Here is a 16,510-nt window from a genome sequence, read left to right on the forward strand (position 1 = left end):
CGGGCCGGGCCGGGCCGGGTCGCTCCCGCGGGCGGTTTCGCTGCCGGCGCGGAGCAAACCCCTCCCCGGGGCCGGCGGCACCTGGCGCGGGGGGCGGACCGAGCCGCGCCCGACCGGCCGGCAGCGGCCCCTGGCACGGCGCGGGGCGGCCGCGGGAGGCACCGCCGGGCCGGCGGCACCCGCCCGCCCGGGCACAATGGCCCGAGTGAGGCGGCGCAGCTGGGCGCGGGGGGGCGGCGCGTCTGCACCGGGCACCGGGCACCGAGGGGGGGTGCGCACCTGCACGTGTTGGCACACGCCTGTGTGTGCGCGTGCGTGGGTGTGCGCGTGCACGCCTGCACCGGGCACCGGGGGGGGGTGCGCACCTGCACGTGTTGGCACACGCCTGTGTGTGCGCGTGCGTGGGTGTGCGTGTGCACGCCTGCACCGGGCACCGGGGGGGGTGCGCACCTGCACGTGTTGGCACACGCCTGTGTGTGCGCGTGCGTGGGTGTGCGTGTGCACGCCTGCACCGGGCACCGGGGGGGGTGCGCACCTGCACGTGTTGGCACACGCCTGTGTGTGCGCGTGCGTGGGTGTGCGTGTGCACGCCTGCACCGGGCACCGGGGGGGGGTGCGCACCTGCACGTGTTGGCACACGCCTGTGTGTGCGCGTGCGTGGGTGTGCGTGTGCGCGCATGCACCGGGCACCGGGGGGGGGTGCGCACCTGCACGTGTTGGCACACGCCTGTGTGTGCGCGTGCACACAGCGTGCATGCACGGGTGCATGGGCACAAGCGCGTGCAGGAATGGGCGCCTCGCCGCACACAAGTTCTGCACGTGGCTGGGTCCGTGCGCGTGCATCACGTGGGAGCGTGTCTGTGCGTGCAGAGGTGCGCGCCTCATGAGTGTGTGTTGGTGTGCGCATATGTGCACCCCATGGGAGTGTGTGCGTGCACAGGTGTGGACACCGTGAGCGTGTGTTGGTGCGTGTACGTGTGCACCCATGGGAGTGTGTCTGGGTGTGCATCCAACGGAAGTGTGCCCACGTGTGCGTGCAGTGTGTGTCCCGCAGGTACGCATCGGAGCACGCGTGTGTGTGTGCCCCTGGGAGCATGTCCCCATGTGCATGTGTGTGTGCACCACGGGAGTGAGTGTGCAGAGCCAGCGTGCTACAAGAGCGTGTATGTGGGGCGCGTGTGCCCCTCCCCCGAATGGGGCACGACTGTACCCCACGGGTGCGGGTGTCCGTGTGGGAGTGAGTGTGCACTGAGACCTGTGTCTGTGTGCGCAGGAGGCTGCATGCCCGGAGCTGTGCGCACCCGTGTGTGCCAGGCTGCGTGCAGCCCGCGGCGGCGTGCCAGCGTGGCGGGGTGGCCCCGCGCGTGGGCATGGGGATGCGCATGCCCCACGGGGGTGCCTGCGCGTGTCAGCGAGCCGTGTCCCTGAGCTGGCACACACACGTGCCCCGGGGCGTCCCTGCACACGCGTGTGCCCGCAGCTCGCCCCGCGCTCCACCCGCGCTGGCTGGCCCCGGCGCCTCTCCCTGCCGCTGCCCCTCTCCGTGCCCCCGGGGGGGACGTGAGGACCTGGCCCCTCCACGAGGAGGCCCTGGCCCGGGAACGGGGCCGAGCAGGGCCAGTGACGCGCGGCACACGTGACACGCTGGCACGCAGATGCCTCCCACCCCGTGCGCCCGGCACGTACTCCCAGGCCGTGATCGTGCCCCCCTCCGCTGTCGCCTGGCCCCGTGTGACCGTCGCTCCCGCACGACTCAGCCTCGCCGCTGCCTGACGCGTCCCCTCGGCCCCCCTCGGCCCCCCGCGCTGCCCGGGGCATCCCCTGCCCCCGTGGGGCAGCCCCACTGCCCTCCCCAGGCCGGACCAGCCCCACGGGGCCTGCTGAGGCCGGGGGACCTGGGGACAAGGGAATAAGGGGTGTGGGCAGGGGGATAGGGGCAGGGGGATACAGACTGGGGGATACGAGCAGGGGGATATGGGCAGGGGATAGGGGCAGGGGGATAGGGTCGGGGGATACAGGCAGGGGATGGGGCAGGGGATATGGGCAGGGGATAGGGGCAGGGGGATAGGGGCAGGGGGATACAGGCAGGGGATGGGGCAGGGGATAGGGGCAGGGGGATATGGGTAGGGGGATAGGGTCGGGGATACAGGCAGGGGATGGGGCAGGGGATAGGGGCAGGGGATATGGGCAGGGGGATAGGGGCAGGGGGATACAGGCAGGGGATGGGGCAGGGGATAGGGGCAGGGGATATGGGCAGGGGGATAGGGGCAGGGGGATACAGGCAGGGAATGGGGCAGGGGATAGGGGCAGGGGATGGGGCAGGGGATATGGGCAGGGGATAGGGGCAGGGGGATAGGGGCAGGGGGATACAGGCAGGGGGAGATGGACAGGGGATGGGGCAGGAGGATACAGGCAGGGGGAGATGGACAGGGGATGGGGCAGGGGGATATGGGCAGGGGGAGATGGACAGGGGATGGGGCAGGGCCGCACAGGGGGTGGCGGGCAGCCGCGGCCCAGCGAGCCGGCGGGGGCGGTTTCCACATCGGAAGCCTTTTCCATGGGGACCGCGCCCGCCTCAAAGATGGCGGCGACGGCGCCCTCCCCCTACGCCGCGCGCCGACCCCTTCCCGCCGCGCCGGGCGGAAGTGGGTCCGCGCGGAATTGGTTCCCCCAGGCGGCGGCCACCAGCACCAGCACCATCCCCAGCGGCGGCGGCGGCGGCGGCCGGGCCGGATGAGCAAAGCGTGGCGGCGGGGCAGGATGGAGGGCGGCGAGCCCGGTGAGCGCGGGGCCGGGGTCGGGCCGGGGCCGGGGTGGGGGCCGGGGCCGGGCCGGGGCCAGGGTGGGGGCCAAGGCCGGGCCGGGGTGGGGGCCGGGGTCGGGCCGGGGCCGGGGTGGGGGCCGGGGTCGGGCCGGGGGCCGGGGCCGGGGTGGGGGCCAAGGCCGGGCCGGGGTGGGGGCCGGGGTCGGGCCGGGGCCGGGGTGGGGGCCGGGGTCGGGCCGGGGCCGGGCCGGGGTGGGGGCCAAGGCCGGGCCCGGGGTGGGGGCCGGGGCCGGGGTGGGGGCCGGGGTCGGGCCGGGGGCCGGGGGCCGGGGTGGGGGCCGGGGCCGGGGTGGGGTGGGGGCCGGGGTCGGGCCGGGCCGGGGGCCGGGGTCGGGCCGGGCCGGGGCCGGGGTGGGGGCCGGGGTCGGGCCGGGGGCCGGGGCCGGGGTGGGGGCCAAGGCCGGGCCGGGGTGGGGGCCGGGGTCGGGCCGGGGCCGGGGTGGGGGCCGGGGTCGGGCCGGGGGCCGGGCCGGGGTGGGGGCCAAGGCCGGGCCCGGGGTGGGGGCCGGGGCCGGGGTGGGGGCCGGGGTCGGGCCGGGGGCCGGGGGCCGGGGTGGGGGCCGGGGCCGGGGTGGGGTGGGGGCCGGGGTCGGGCCGGGCCGGGGGCCGGGGTCGGGCCGGGCCGGGGCCGGGGTGGGGGCCGGGGCCGGGGTGGGGTGGGGGCCAAGGCCGGGCCGGGCCCTGCGGGCGGCGGCGGCGCTGACGGCTGTCCCGGCAGGCGAGGAGGACGAGGCGGGCGGCCACGGCTCGCACAAGAAGAAGCACAAGAAGCACAAGAAGAAGCACAAGAAGAAGCACCACCACGAGCCGGCGGGGCCGCCCGAGGGCCCCGAGCCCCCCGCCGCCCCGCGCAAGCCCCAGCTCAAGCTCAAGATCAAGCTGGGGGGGCAGATCCTGGGCACCAAGAGGTGAGCGGGCTCGGCCGCGCCCCGGCCTGCCCGGGCGGCCCCCCTCTGCCGCCCCCGGCTTCGTCCCGCGGGACCGGCCCGGAGCACCGGGGCCTGGCGGCGGCCGGGGCTGGCGGCCCCCGGTGCGGTGCCGGCCCTGCGCTGGGCCCGTTCCCCTTCGCCCACCTCTCACGCCGTCTCCGCAGCGTGCCGACCTTCACGGTGGTCCCCGAGGTGCCGCGCTCCCCCTCCCCGCTGATGGTGGTGGACGAGGAGGACGAGCCCACGGAGGGGGTGCCCATCGAGCAGTATCGGGCCTGGCTGGGTGAGTGCGAGGGGAAGCTTGCCTTGCCCAGCTGTGGGGCGCTCTGGTGCCGCTGCTGATGCGGGAGTGACGCGGGGAGGGAACGTCGGGATGGGAGAGACCTCTGGGGAAGGACAGGCTTTAGGGGGAGGTGGTGGAGGGTCAGGGGGGCTGGAGCAAGAGGGAGACCCTGCTGGGCTGCGCCAGGACCCCTCTGCCGAGCTTTAGACAGGCTGTCGGTGCCCCCCGCGCTCAGACATGCTGGGCAGTGCCAGGAGCCTCGCCGAGGGGGACGGAGGTGGGGCCGCAGTCCGAACCTGCTGCGTGGGGCAACGCGAATCCCCTGCCGGGGACCTGGGGACGCTGTGACCCTGGCCTGGGGTGAGTGGTCCCAGCAGCTGCTTGGGGTGAGCTCCCCGCAGTGACTTCTCTCTTCCTCACCGCGTGGCCTAGACGAGGACAGTAACCTGGACCCCTCACCTCTGCCGGACTTGGACTCAGAGAGCTGCTTCCCTGCTCGTGAGGAGGAAGAGGAGGAGGAAGAGCGCTGGCTGGATGCCCTGGAGAAGGGTGAGCTGGATGACAACGGGGAGCTCAAGAAAGAGGTGGATGAGTCCTTGCTCACGGCCAGACAGGTGAGGACGGTGCGTCGGAGCCGAGGTGTTGCCTGGGGCGGTGCTGAGTGAGCCCTCCTGCTGGGGGGCCGGGCCCGGGGCGCTGCCCAGCGCTGGCAGGGCTGGCTCCGCCGCCTGCACGGGTGACCTGAGGCACCGCAGCGATCCCGGAGCGGGCGGGCAGCCGGGTCGGAGCCTCCGTGCCCTTGGGCTGCCTGGAGCGGCGAGGAGGGCTCCAAGTCCGGCACCTTCCCCCCAGCCCTGCCTGGGGGGCACCAGGCTCCTGGGGGCCTCGATGCGGCCTGATGGAGCCCTCGCTGCCCCCGCAGAAAGCGCTCCTGCACAAGCAGCAGAGCCAGCCGCTGCTGGAGCTGCCCATGGGCTACAAGGCAAAGGAGATGACGGAGGAGATGCTGGTGAAGCGGGAGGAGCGCGCCCGCAAGCGGCGCCTGCAGGCAGCCAAGAAGGCGGAGGAGAACAAGAACCAGACCATCGAGCGCCTCACCAAGACCAACAAGGCCAAGGTGAAGACGCTGCGGGAGCGCAAGGCCAAGCAGGCGCCCTGCCCTGTCGTCCACTACTGCAACGCCACCGACCGCATCACCGTGTCCTTCCCCGCCGGCATGGCCCTGCCGCTGCTGCCCGCCGCCGCCCCCCCGGTGCCCGTGCCCGCCCTCTGCGGGGTGAGCGGCTGCCCCAACCGCAAGCGCTACTCCTGCTCCCGCACGGGCCTGCCCCTCTGCAGCCTGGCCTGCTACAAGAAGAACTTGCAGCTGCAGGAGGCTGCAGCCTAGCGCCCGCGCGGCCCCGGGGCCGGGCTGTTTTCAGAGGATGTGGCGCAGGTCCTCGTGCCAGTCCACGCCAGGCGCTCGCCTGGCTCGGGGCCCGGTGCAGCTCTGGGTGGACCGTGTGCCAGGGCCTGGCAGGTCCCAGTGCTGTCACAGAGCCGTCCCCGAGTCCGCTGCACAGCTGTGGGTGCCGGGGCTGGACTCTGCTCCCTGCCCAGCCTGGGGCTGCGACGTGGCGGTGGCCGCTCCGTGAGAAGTGTTGCTGGTGCAGCGCGAATCAGGCTCTTGCTTCACATCTCCGAACGCTGCTGCGGGGTGGCCCAGCCATCCCAAGCGGATCTCTCCCGCCTGGACGTGCTGCTGGGGTCAGAGAGGAGCCTCCTGGAGCCCCCGTGTCCGGCTGAGCCCACTGCGGGGCTGGAGGAGTCCCCGTCTCGGGGGGACGGGCTCAGGGCCGTTCCCCTCGTGCGGGCTGGTCCTGGCTGCTGGTGCCAGGGCGCAGGCCCAGCACGTGCCTCTGTTCTGGTTATTTGTGCTGGGAGCTTTGGCTGTGCCCAGAAGGACGGTGGGAGAAGCCTGGGCTGGGCTGGGCGCAGCTGTGGAGGAGGTGGGGGCTGTTTGGGTGCTTCTGCCTCCCCATTCTGCCCCCACGCTCCGGTGCTGGCTGCTGGGCCCAGCTGCCCCGCTCCTGTGACGGTCAATAAATTCTGGTGGTGAAGAAGGGACCGTTGCCTGCATCCCTTGCTGCCCGCACGTGGGAGCCTACCCGTGAGCTCCTGGGGCTCGGCACGCGCCAGGCGTCCTGCTGGGGCTGTCTGTCCTCGGCTGGGGCTGGCCGAGCCCCGCTGCCCCCTACATGGGCAGGCACCAGCTGCCAGCGTCCGCCCTCTGCCTGGCTGCCTGCTGTGAAGCTCCACTTGCTCTGAGGTACCAGGGGCTGAGTCCCCGCGGGCTCGCCGTGCTGGTGCCCGGGGCACGGAGCGGGGCTGGGGCTGAGTCCCCGCGGGCTCGCCGTGCTGGTGCCCGGGGCACGGAGCGGGGCTGGGGCTGAGTCCCCGCGGGCTCGCCGCGCTGGTGCCCGGGGCACGGAGCGGGGCTGGGGCTGAGTCCCCGCGGGCTCGCTGCACTGGTGACCTGCGGCCGCGGGCCCCCCCCCCGGCCCCACGGGTGGAACAGCCCGGCCCCCTTCCCTTGGAGCAGCCCAACTCGACCCCCCCCCGGGCACCACGCAATGGCACGGTCCGCACCGCCTACAGGCTGCGCCAGGGACCGGGAAATCCCGACAGGGGCTGGGCCGGTGTCGGCCATTGGTTGCCATGCTTGTCAGTCAAGCGGATTAGCGGTGCTCGTTGGTTGGCCTTTCCGCCAATCGAGCGCTCCCGTTCGTATCTTCGCCCCTCATTGGCCAAAGGCCCTCAAATGCCGGCCCCAGAGGCGGGTTCAGGCTCGCCATTGGCGGCCGCACCTGTCGGTCACGCGCTGTGGCTGAGCGCGGGGCTGCCTTTGGCGAAGGCTCCTGTCAGTTGTCCCCGCAGAGGCGGAACTCTGCCTTCGATTGGCCGAGGCCGCCGTCAGTCCGCCCCGGAGGCGGGCTTCGGTCCCTTTGTCTCTGTTGTTGGGCGTGAGGTCCGGGCAGACGGCCGCTGATTGGCAGTGGCAGGGCGGCGACGGCGGCGCTGGTTGGCGGGCGGGCGGCTCGGCGGGCGCCGATTGGCCGGCGGCGGCGGCAGGGGGCGGGAGCGGCGGCCGGGGAGTGATGGCGGCGGCGGCGGCTGCGGCCCGGGCGGCGGCGGCGGGCCGGGCGGCCGGGATGGGGGCGGCGGCGGCGGCGGCGGGGGAGCGGCTGCTGCTGCGGGCGGCGGGGGCCGGGGCGGCGGAGCGGGCGGTGCCGGCGCGGGGCCGCGGCGGGCTGTAGGCGGCGCCATGGAGCGGCCCGGGAGCGGCGGCGCCGAGGGGGCCTGGGCCGCGCTGCTGGGCCGGCAGCACCAGCAGGTACCGCCGCCCTGTCGCGACAGGCGCCGCCGCGCGCCCCGCGTCGCGATACTCGCCGCCGGCTGGCTGTCGCCGCGTCGCGATAGCCCCGCCGCCCGTCGCGACACCCGCGCGCCCCCGGCGGTGCGTGGCCGGCGGGGGGCCCGCGGGTGGCGGCCGGCGGCTGTCGGGATAACGGGGGGCGGCCTGGGGGGAGCGCCGCCTGTCGCGACAGGGCGGGCGGGGGGCGGCGCGGGCACCGGCCGGGGGCGGCGCCGGGGGCAGGGCCGCGTCCGGCCGGGGCCGGGGGTCACGGGGGGGCCCTGTCTCCCGCAGGCCCGGGAGTACTGCCCGGGGGTGAACAACCAGCCCTACGTGTGCGAGACGGGGCACTGCTGCGGAGAGACCGGCTGCTGCACCTATTACTACGAGCTGTGGTGTGAGTGCGGGCCGGGGGGGGCCGCGCTTCGCTGGCGGGGGCCCGCGGCCGCTCCCCCCGCTGCGCAGGCGCGGACGGGCCGCCCGGTGCGGGCCGCGGAGGGACAGAGGCGCGAGGGGAGGCTCAGCCCCGTCTCCTCCCCGCAGGGTTCTGGCTCCTCTGGACCATCCTCATCCTCTTCAGCTGCTGCTGTGCCTACCGGCACCGCCGGGCCAAACTGCGCCTGCAACAGCAGCAGCGGCAGCGGGAGATCAACCTCATCGCCTACCACGGTGCCTGCAACTACCCCACCTCCATGATGGATCTCAGTGAGTGGCGGAGGGACGCCCGGGGCTCCCGCTCGCGTCCCTGGCGCTCGGCTCTCCCCCCAGGGCCCGGCTGAGCCGCGCGGTCCGGGTTTGTCCCCGCCCGGGGGACCTCGCTGGTGAAGCTGGATGGTTTCAGGGCCGTAAAGCTGGTGCTGGGGCCCCGCGGCGCTTTGTGAGCGGCGCGGCTGCGGGCGGCCGCGCGGGGAAACGCGGCGCTACGGGAGCGGACGCTGGCGCGGGGGCCTGGGCCGTCCTCACCCGCGCCCCGCTTCCGCAGGGATGCTGGCTTCCTTTAAGCTGCCTGCCTACGAGGAGGTGGCCCACCGCCCCAGCACCCCGCCGCCACCCTACAGCGCCATCCTGGCCCAGCTGAGCGGGCCGCACAGCCGCCTGGGCTCCAGCACCCTCACCCTCTCGCCCAGCTCGGAGAACTACACCAGCTGCTCGTGCGAGTCGAGCTGCGTGACGTCCCCCAGCAGCACGTCGCTGTCGGTGCAGGTGACGGACGAGACGGAGCGCAGCCGGGCCAGCACGCCCAGCGAGGAGGGCGGCACCAGCAGCACTGGCACCGGCGGCAGCTGGGAGCTGCCCGAGGAGCTGCCCGCCCGCGAGGCCCCGCACAAGCACACCCTCTTCTCCTCCAACGTGGACTTCTTCGAGGCCGACTGCCACCACTGCTCGGACATCGAGGAGGGGGAGGAGGAGGAGGAGGAGGGCGGCGCGGCCCAGGGCGAAGGCGGCGAGCACTTCCGGCACCGGCGCCTCACCGGCGACTCGGGCATCGAGGTGGGGCGCTGCCAGGAGGAGGAGGGCGGGGAGGAGAGGGAGGGCGAGGGCGCCCACCTGCTCAGCAAGGCCGGCCCCGAGTCGCCCCAGCGGGCCGAGCGCAAGAGCCTGTGCGGGCTCCCGAGCGAGGCGGGCGGCGAGGAGCCGGGCTCGCCCGCGCTGCCCGTCTGAGCGGGGCCCCCGGTCAGCGCCGGCGGCGCCCGCCGCTCCCTGCCCCGCGCGGGCCAGGTCGTGCCCTGCCCTCCCCGCCGCCTGCGCGCTTGCCTGGCCCGCTGCCCCGGCGCCCGCTGCCCCCCTGCGCCCCGGCAGGCGGGTTGGGGGCAGCCGCCGCGGCCTCGGGCCCTGCCGCCCCCCCCCCGCCCTGGCCGCGCGGCGGAGCGCGGCCCCGCTCCCTCCGCCCCACCCCTGCCTTGGAGCAGCGAGGCTGGGGGCACGCGTGGTGCCCGAAGCCGCCCCTGCTCAGAGGGCCCTGCGGGTGCGCGGCGGAGAGGGCTGGGGCGCCCGCTCCGCGCTCCCTGCCCAGCCCGGCCGCCTCCAGGGAGGGAGCGGGGCTCCCCGCGCAGCCGGGCGGCACCCACCCTCCCTCCCCGGCCCCCCCCGCCCCAGGCCGCAAGCGGGGCCCGGCGCTGCTCGGCACCCGCGCGACGGCCCCCTTACCAGCAGGCAGGCTCCAGCAGCGCGGGTGCCTTGCCCTGCCCCTTGCCTCGCCCCACGCTGCCCGCTGCCTCTGCGGGGCTCTGCCCCGTGCCGCGCCGTGCCGCGGGGCTCGGCAGACCCCTCTCTGGGGCATGGACTCTGTCGCCGCGGAGCCCCCCGGGACGGGCTGCCCTCCCGGACTGACTCGTCCAGGTGGTGTGTGTGTGTTCCTCGCTGCGCTCTGTAATGTTCGGTACGTCGTGTAGCGCGGCCGTGCCCCGCTGGGCCTGCGCCTGCCAGGCCCCCTGCGCCCCGCAGAGCCCCCCGGGACGGAGCTTCAGCAGAGGTGGCGTTTTGGCGTATTCCCAGCTGGTGCCCCCTCCCCTCTCAACTGCTTCCAGGAGCTGCCTGGGCAGGAGCCGCAGCCCAGAGCCCTCGCGCCTTCCCCGGAGGGGGCTCGCGTGTCCCGGGGTGGGGGGGCTGCCTTCCTGTGTCCTGGAAGCCGACTCTTTCCGTCCCGCACTGGCAGCTGGCGCGTGCCCCCCGCTGCCAGCGCACCCGCGCCCAGGCCCACGCGGCCTGGCTCCGCTGCCTTTGGGCCGGAGAGATGGTCTCTGCCTCAGCCTGCAGGTCTGTGCTCTGGGTGACAGTAAGTCAAGTAGCGTTCTCTCATCATTAAAGAGATGTGGAATTACAGCCCTGCCGCGCTCGTCTCTGGGGCCGGGCGGCTGCAGGGGCCGGCGCCGGCAGGAGGGCAGGCGGAGCGCGGCGCGGGGGGAGGCCGGGGAGCCCCGAGGAGCCCGGGTGTGTGCTGGCCCCGGGGAGGCTCCCTGGGAAGCGGAGCTCGCCCCGTGGCTCCCGGGGACCAGCCTTTCCCAGCGCGGGGACAGGCGGCAGCCCCTCGCCCTCCGCAGAGCTGGCAGCAGGAAGCCCCCGCAGCAAGGGGCTCTCAGAGCTGTGCTGGCAAAGCCGGCTGCGGGGAGGAAGGGGCCAGCCAGGCCGCTCCTGGGCTGCCAGACCCGGCCGGCTGCGGGCAGGGGGGGCCTCGCTCCCTGCAGGTGTCCGAGCCCTGCGGAGCAGCTCAAGCAGGACGTGCACCCCTTCACCCACCCGACGGGATGTCGCCCTTCCCTCGGGTATCAACCCTTCTCCCAAGGCTGCTGCCCCCAGACACATGCAGCGATGCAAGCTTAAAGCTTGATCTTTATTACGCTCGTTTGTCCAGGAAGTAGATTCTGGGCCTGGACCGCCGTGGCCCAGAGCGCGTTCATCTACCGCCACCTGAGAAAGACGGGCAGGTCGGGGTGCGTGCAGCGGCGATGGCACGGCAGCTCTTGCCCGCGGCGCCCCTCCGCTGCCGCCCTGCCGGCACGAAGCTCCGCCACGGCCCCGCTAGTACTCCTCGGCCATCACCAGCACCACCAGGGCCGACCAGCCCGTGAAGGGGTAGCAGCCCTGGCCCTTGCCCGTGCTGTCGCTGTACTGCTCCCAGAGGTAGCCGCTCTCCGCGTACTGCCGGTACAGGTTGGCGATGAGGTTGGCGCGCAGCTCCCGGTACAGCTGGGCCGCCTGCTCCCGGTAGGGCCCCTCGTGGCTGCTGTAGTGGTGCAGCGCCCGCACCGCCAGGTAGTTGATGTTGATCCAGACGGGCCCCCGCCAATACGGCGGGTCGTGCTCCGTGTTGCGCTTCATGTAGAGGGGGCTGGCGCGGGAGAGGGAGCGGAGGCCGTAGGGCGTCCAGAGGTGCTGCTCGCTGCGCATGGCGGCCAGCACGCGGGGCAGGCGAGGCGAGTCGGGGCGCAGCAGCTGCAGCAGCAAGGGGAAGAGGCTCACGTAGCCCAGGGCCCCCACGAACTGCAGCTCGGGCGCCTTGCGGACCACGCGCACCAGCCGGGGGGCCGGCGGCACCTGCCCCGGGACCACCCTCACTTTCTCCCGCTCCAGCCCCACCGCCTGGCTGTGGTTGCCGTAGTCGGCGAACGCGCCCAGGCGCTCGGCCCAGTGGAGCCGGTCCAGCAGGCCGTTGTCGCTCAGCTCCCGCTGCGCGTGCCGGTAGGGCTCCGCTGGCTCGCCCAGCCGCTCCGCCATGTCCCCCATGACGGCGGAGGCCAGCGCCATCCAGCAGCGGAGGTCGAGGTGCCGCTCGTCCGCGGAGGGGTGCGAGGCGCGGGGGTAGTCGTCCAGCCCCGACGTGAGCGTCTTGGGGTTGAGGAAGAGCTCGGGGTCGCGGTCCCGGCCGCGCCAGCGGAAGGTGGAGGGCAGCGGCCCGGCCTGGGTGGTGTTGTACCAGTCGTACCAGGTGCGCAGGCGGGGGAAGACGCGCTGCAGGTAGGGCAGCGGGGCCGTCCCCAGCAGCTGCTGCAGCGCCAGGAAGAGCGTGGGCGGGTTTGCGTTCTCGTTGTGCTGCAGGACAAACTCGGGCGGCACCTTGGCGCGCGCCTCGTCGTCCAGAATCTGCTCCCGTGGGATCCAGCCCTCTACGTTCATGAGGTCGAGCCAGTGCGCGATCACCTCGCGGCTCAGGGCAGGGTCCCAGCGCGCCAGCAGCAGCTGGTGGAAGCCCTCGTCCCAGAGGAAGCCGCGGGGGAAGAAGGAGCGGGAAGGCACGGCGGTGAAGAGGGAGCCCTCGGGGTAGGGCACGGGGTGCTCGGTGTGCGCCGACTGCACGATGGAGCGCCCGTGGAAGTAGCCCATCCCGCCCAGCATGTTGCTGAGGGCGGCCTGGGCGAAGCGCTGCTGGGCGGGGGCGAAGCCTTTGCGGCCCAGCGAGAAGGTCTCCTCGAAGCGCTGCTCGAAGGCGGCCACGTGCCTGGCCAGCTCCTCGGTCAGCGCGGGCCCCGCCAGCGGGCCGGGCCGGCCCACGACGCTGCCCGACTCGAACGTCACCTCCACGCGGCAGGGCAGCTGCAGCGTCACTTGGTGCAGCAGCAGGTGACTGCGCGGATCCTGCTCCGCGGCGCCCGGCTGCCCCCGGAACGTGTCCACGGCGAAGAAGCGCTGCCTGGGCCCGCCCGGCGGAGCGAAGACAAAGCGGTTGCTCAAGCTGCTCTTCACCACGTCCGTGAGGCGGTGCAGCCCTGGGCTCGCGGCCTGCAGGTAGTTATAGCTGCAACCAAGGAGAGGAGACGCTCGTGCCTGGAAGCTCCCAGCCGGGGGAAGACACAGGCAGTCGTCACCACGAAGTACCTGGCGTATTTGGGGGTTGTCCCGGTCTCCGCCGTGGGCTTCAGGAAGGAGATCTTGAAGTGGCCCAGCTCTTCGGTTGTCCCCGTCACAGAAGCCAGCCGGGTTTTGTCTTCCACGTGCGGCTGCAGCGTCCCCTGCCCGTCAGTGGCTACGTAGAAGAACAGGGAGATGAGGGAGGCCTGGGTACCTGCGCCCTGCAGAGACAAAGCGCGTGCGTCTGGACCAAAGGATTTTTGGAGCTGCCCACGTTCCTCCACCAGGGATCAGACCCCCGAAACGCTCGCAGGGCAGCGGGAAAGGGGCCAGGGCAGCTCAAGCCACTCAGAAAGGATCCCGCAGCCAGGCGCGCCCTCCAGCTGGCTGCAGAAGAAAGCCCACAGCTAGACGTGCTCCCGGGGTCTCTGAGCCCGACAGCCTGGGGGAAGGGGCTAGAGGCCAGGGCTGCGGGGGCTGTCCCCAGCTGGGCAAGCGCAGCGCAGCGCCGGACGCGCGCTGGGTGCCCGGCCCCCGGCTGGCCCGCGCCCTGGCCCCGCACACACCCCCACCTCCGGCCGGGCCGTGACGCGCCAGCTCCAATCCCCGCCATGCTCCCCGCCCGGCCTCTTCACGAACTCGGTGCGCAGCAGCAGCCCGTGGTCGTGGATGTCCTGCACGCCGAAGTTCTCGCCGTCGTGCTGCAGCCAGCCGTAGCGGGACAGCCCGTCGCCCTGCTCACACGTGTGCCGCAGGCTCGCCTCTGCCTCCCGCTGCTGCATCCACATCAGCCCTAGGGGGAGGCAGGGGGCAGCGCTGAGCCGCCAGCCCAGGCCCTGCCCCGGGACCAACCCCGACCTGCGCCCTGGGCCAGGGACAGCCCCAATCCCACCGCGGCCTGGCCCCGGCCCTGCTCCACTCTGGGCCCAATTTGGCTTCAGGCCGGGGCCTGCCCAGCCCCTGCCTGGCCGGGACTGAGCTGCCCAACCCTGCCAGGGCTCAGCTCATCACCCTGCCCTAATCCAGGCCCAGTCTGGAGCCCTCCTGGCCCGGGCCTCACCCCCCCCCCCCAGCTCCCCCCCCCCCGGCTCAGGGCTCCCTCCGAGCCCCAGCAGAGCTCAGCAGAGCCGTGTCCAAAGCTGCCCTGGCCCTGGCCCCAGTCCTGGTCCTTCCCACCCCGGCCCTGGTCCCGGCTCTGACCTCGCCCACCTCAGCCTCGGTCCTACCCACCCCGGCCCGCCCAGGCCTTGGTCCTGACCCCAATCCCAGCCCTGCCCACCCCGGTCCTAGCCCCAGTGCCGGCCCTGCGCACCCAGCCCCAGTCCCAGTGCCAACCCTGCCCGCCCTGGCCCCGGTCTCGGTCCCAGCCCTGCCCGCCCCGGTCCCGGTCTCGGTCCCGGCCCTGCCCGCCCCGGCCCCGGTCCCAGTGCCGACCCTGCCCGCCCCGGCCCCGGTCTCAGTCCCAGCCCTGCCCGCCCCGGCCCCGGTTCCAGTGCTGACCCTGCCCGCCCCGGTCCCGGTCTCGGTCCCAGCCCTGCCCGCCCCGGCCCCGGTTCCAGTGCTGACCCTGCCCGCCCCGGCCCCGGTCTCGGTCCCGGCCCTGCCCGCCCCAGCCTCGGTCTCGGTCCCAGCCCTGCCCGCCCCGGTCTCGGTCCCGGCCCTGCCCGCCCCGGCCCCGGTCTCGGTCCCGGCCCTGCCCGCCCCGGTCTCGGTCCCGGCCCTGCCCGCCCCGGCCCCGGTCTCGGTCCCAGCCCTGCCCGCCCCGGCCGCGGCCCGCACCGGTGACGAGGGCGCGGGGGCTGCGGGTCTTCATGCCGAAGTAGAGGTGGGGCCGGTAGGAGCCCCAGAAGCGGCGGGGGGCGGCGGCGGCGCCGGGCGGCAGGGCGGGCGGCGCGGGGTGCGGGGTGACCAGGCGGGCGGCGGCGCGGGCCCGGCCCCAGCGCCCCAGGGCCACGGCCGAGGCCGCGCCGCCCAGCGCCAGCGCCGCCAGCGCCAGCAGCGCCCAGCCGCGGCCCGGCGCCTCCCGCTCCCGCTCCCGCCGCGAGGGGGGCGGCGACCCCCGCGCCCGCCCCCGCCCGCCCTCGGCCCCGCGCTGCCGCCGCCGCCGCTGCTGCTCCGCCGCCGCCATCCGCCCCGCCCGCCGTCGCGCCCCGCGCGTCACCGCCGCGCGTCATCAGCCCGCGCCGCCCGCGCCGCCCCGCCCCGCCCCGCCCCGCGGGGGCTGCCGGGAGCGGCGGCGCGCGCAGCCCAGCTGCCACGTGGGCGGCGGCGGCGCCCCCTGGCGGCGCGGGGGGGCTATGGGGACCCGGGGGGTACAGGGGGCACAGGGACACGGGGGGCTATGGGGGGCTATGGGGACCCGGGGGGTACAGGGGGCACAGGGACACGGGGGGGCACGGGGGGCTATGGGGACCCGGGGGGTACAGGGGGCACAGGGACACGGGGGGGCACGGGGGGGCTATGGGGACCCGGGGGGTACAGGGGGCACAGGGACACGGGGGGGCACGGGGGGCTATGGGGACGCGGGGGGTACAGGGGGCACAGGGACACGGGGGGGCACGGGGGGGGCTATGGGGACCCGGGGGGTACAGGGGGCACAGGGACACGGGGGGGGCACGGGGGGCTATGGGGACCCGGGGGGTACAGGGGGCACAGGGACACGGGGGGGCACGGGGGGCTATGGGGACGCGGGGGGTACAGGGGGCACAGGGACACGGGGGGGCACGGGGGGGGCTATGGGGACCCGGGGGGTACAGGGGGCACAGGGACACGGGGGGGCACGGGGGGCTATGGGGACCCGGGGGGTACAGGGGGCACAGGGACACAGGGGGGGCACGGGGGGCTATGGGGACGCGGGGGGTACAGGGGGCACACTGACACGGGGGGGCACGGGGGGCTATGGGGACCCGGGGGGTACAGGGGGCACAGGGACACGGGGGGGCACGGGGGGCTATGGGGACCCGGGGGGTACAGGGGGCATAGGGACACGGGGGACACCAGGGGACAGGGGGACATGGGGGACATGGAGGTGACGGGGGACACGGGGGGGCGTGAGGGGACACGGGGGGGACATGGGGGGACAGGAGCGGTCATGGAGGGGAAACAGGGTCATGGGGGGCACGGGGACACGGGGACACATGGGGGGGCTATGGGGACCCGGGGGGCATAGGGACACGGGAGACACGAGCGGACAGGGGGACATGGGGGACATGGAGGTGATGGAGGACGCGGGGGGACAGGAGGGGTCATGGAGGTGATGGGCACACGGGGGGCATGAGGGGACAGGACGGGTCATGGGGACATGGGGGGACAGGAGGGGACACGGGGTCATGGAGAACACAGAGGACATGGGGGGGACACGGGGGCTGGGGGGATATGGGGGGGCAAAGGGGGACAGGAAGGGTCACGAGGAACATGGGGGGCCCAGGGGACATGGGGGATACAGGGGTCATGGGGGGCCCAGGGGACATGGGGGGACAGGAAGGGTCACGAGGAACATGGGGGGCCCAGGGGACATGGGGGACACGAGGGGTCACGGAGGGGACATGGGGGGGACGCAGGGGACACAGGACCCAGTCCCGGGACTGGGGGGGGGGGGGGTGGGGGCAAAGACCCCGCAGGGCCTCAGCCTGGGACGGGGGGGGGGGGACATGGGTCCCCATCCGAGGAGAGGGGACACGGGGGGGCGGCGCAGGACACCCCCGAGCCGCACGCCAGGAGAGGGGACTCAGGGGACCCCCGGGGCCGCGTCCTGCCCCGCTCCCGCCCGCCCCACAGAGAGCCGAGGCCGCGGG

General features: G+C 74.7%; 3 protein-coding genes across 4 annotated transcripts; 2 read left to right on the forward strand and 1 right to left on the reverse strand.

Annotated features, from left to right (window-relative positions):
* The first annotated feature begins 2,459 nt into the window (after positions 1-2,459).
* On the forward strand, positions 2,460-6,140 carry INO80B (INO80 complex subunit B). Its single transcript, XM_068943981.1, has 5 exons — positions 2,460-2,779; positions 3,543-3,732; positions 3,918-4,036; positions 4,469-4,650; positions 4,959-6,140. The coding sequence occupies exons 1-5, from the start codon at positions 2,734-2,736 to the stop codon at positions 5,421-5,423; spliced, it is 1,002 nt and encodes a 333-aa protein (XP_068800082.1). The 5' UTR covers positions 2,460-2,733; the 3' UTR covers positions 5,424-6,140.
* Positions 6,141-7,281: 1,141 nt separating this feature from the next.
* Positions 7,282-9,169, forward strand: WBP1 (WW domain binding protein 1). The gene is made up of 4 exons (XM_068943982.1): positions 7,282-7,409; positions 7,725-7,827; positions 7,974-8,135; positions 8,413-9,169. Exons 1-4 carry the CDS (start codon positions 7,341-7,343, stop codon positions 9,090-9,092), a joined length of 1,014 nt encoding a protein of 337 aa, XP_068800083.1. The 5' UTR covers positions 7,282-7,340; the 3' UTR covers positions 9,093-9,169.
* Positions 9,170-10,742: 1,573 nt separating this feature from the next.
* Positions 10,743-14,651, reverse strand: MOGS (mannosyl-oligosaccharide glucosidase). 2 transcript variants are annotated; one of them, XM_068943985.1, is made up of 4 exons: positions 14,496-14,651; positions 13,289-13,509; positions 12,744-12,937; positions 10,743-12,663 (listed from the first exon to the last, which is right to left on the reverse strand). In XM_068943985.1, the coding sequence occupies exons 1-4, from the start codon at positions 14,527-14,529 to the stop codon at positions 10,950-10,952; spliced, it is 2,163 nt and encodes a 720-aa protein (XP_068800086.1). In that variant the 5' UTR covers positions 14,530-14,651; the 3' UTR covers positions 10,743-10,949. The 2 variants fall into 2 exon arrangements, with proteins under 2 accessions (XP_068800086.1, XP_068800085.1); XM_068943984.1 differs by having other exon boundaries at positions 13,283-13,509; positions 14,496-14,638.
* Positions 14,652-16,510: the final 1,859 nt, after the last annotated feature.

Source organism: Struthio camelus, chromosome 4, assembly GCF_040807025.1.
Source record: "Struthio camelus isolate bStrCam1 chromosome 4, bStrCam1.hap1, whole genome shotgun sequence".
NCBI classification, from domain to species: domain Eukaryota; kingdom Metazoa; phylum Chordata; class Aves; order Struthioniformes; family Struthionidae; genus Struthio; species Struthio camelus.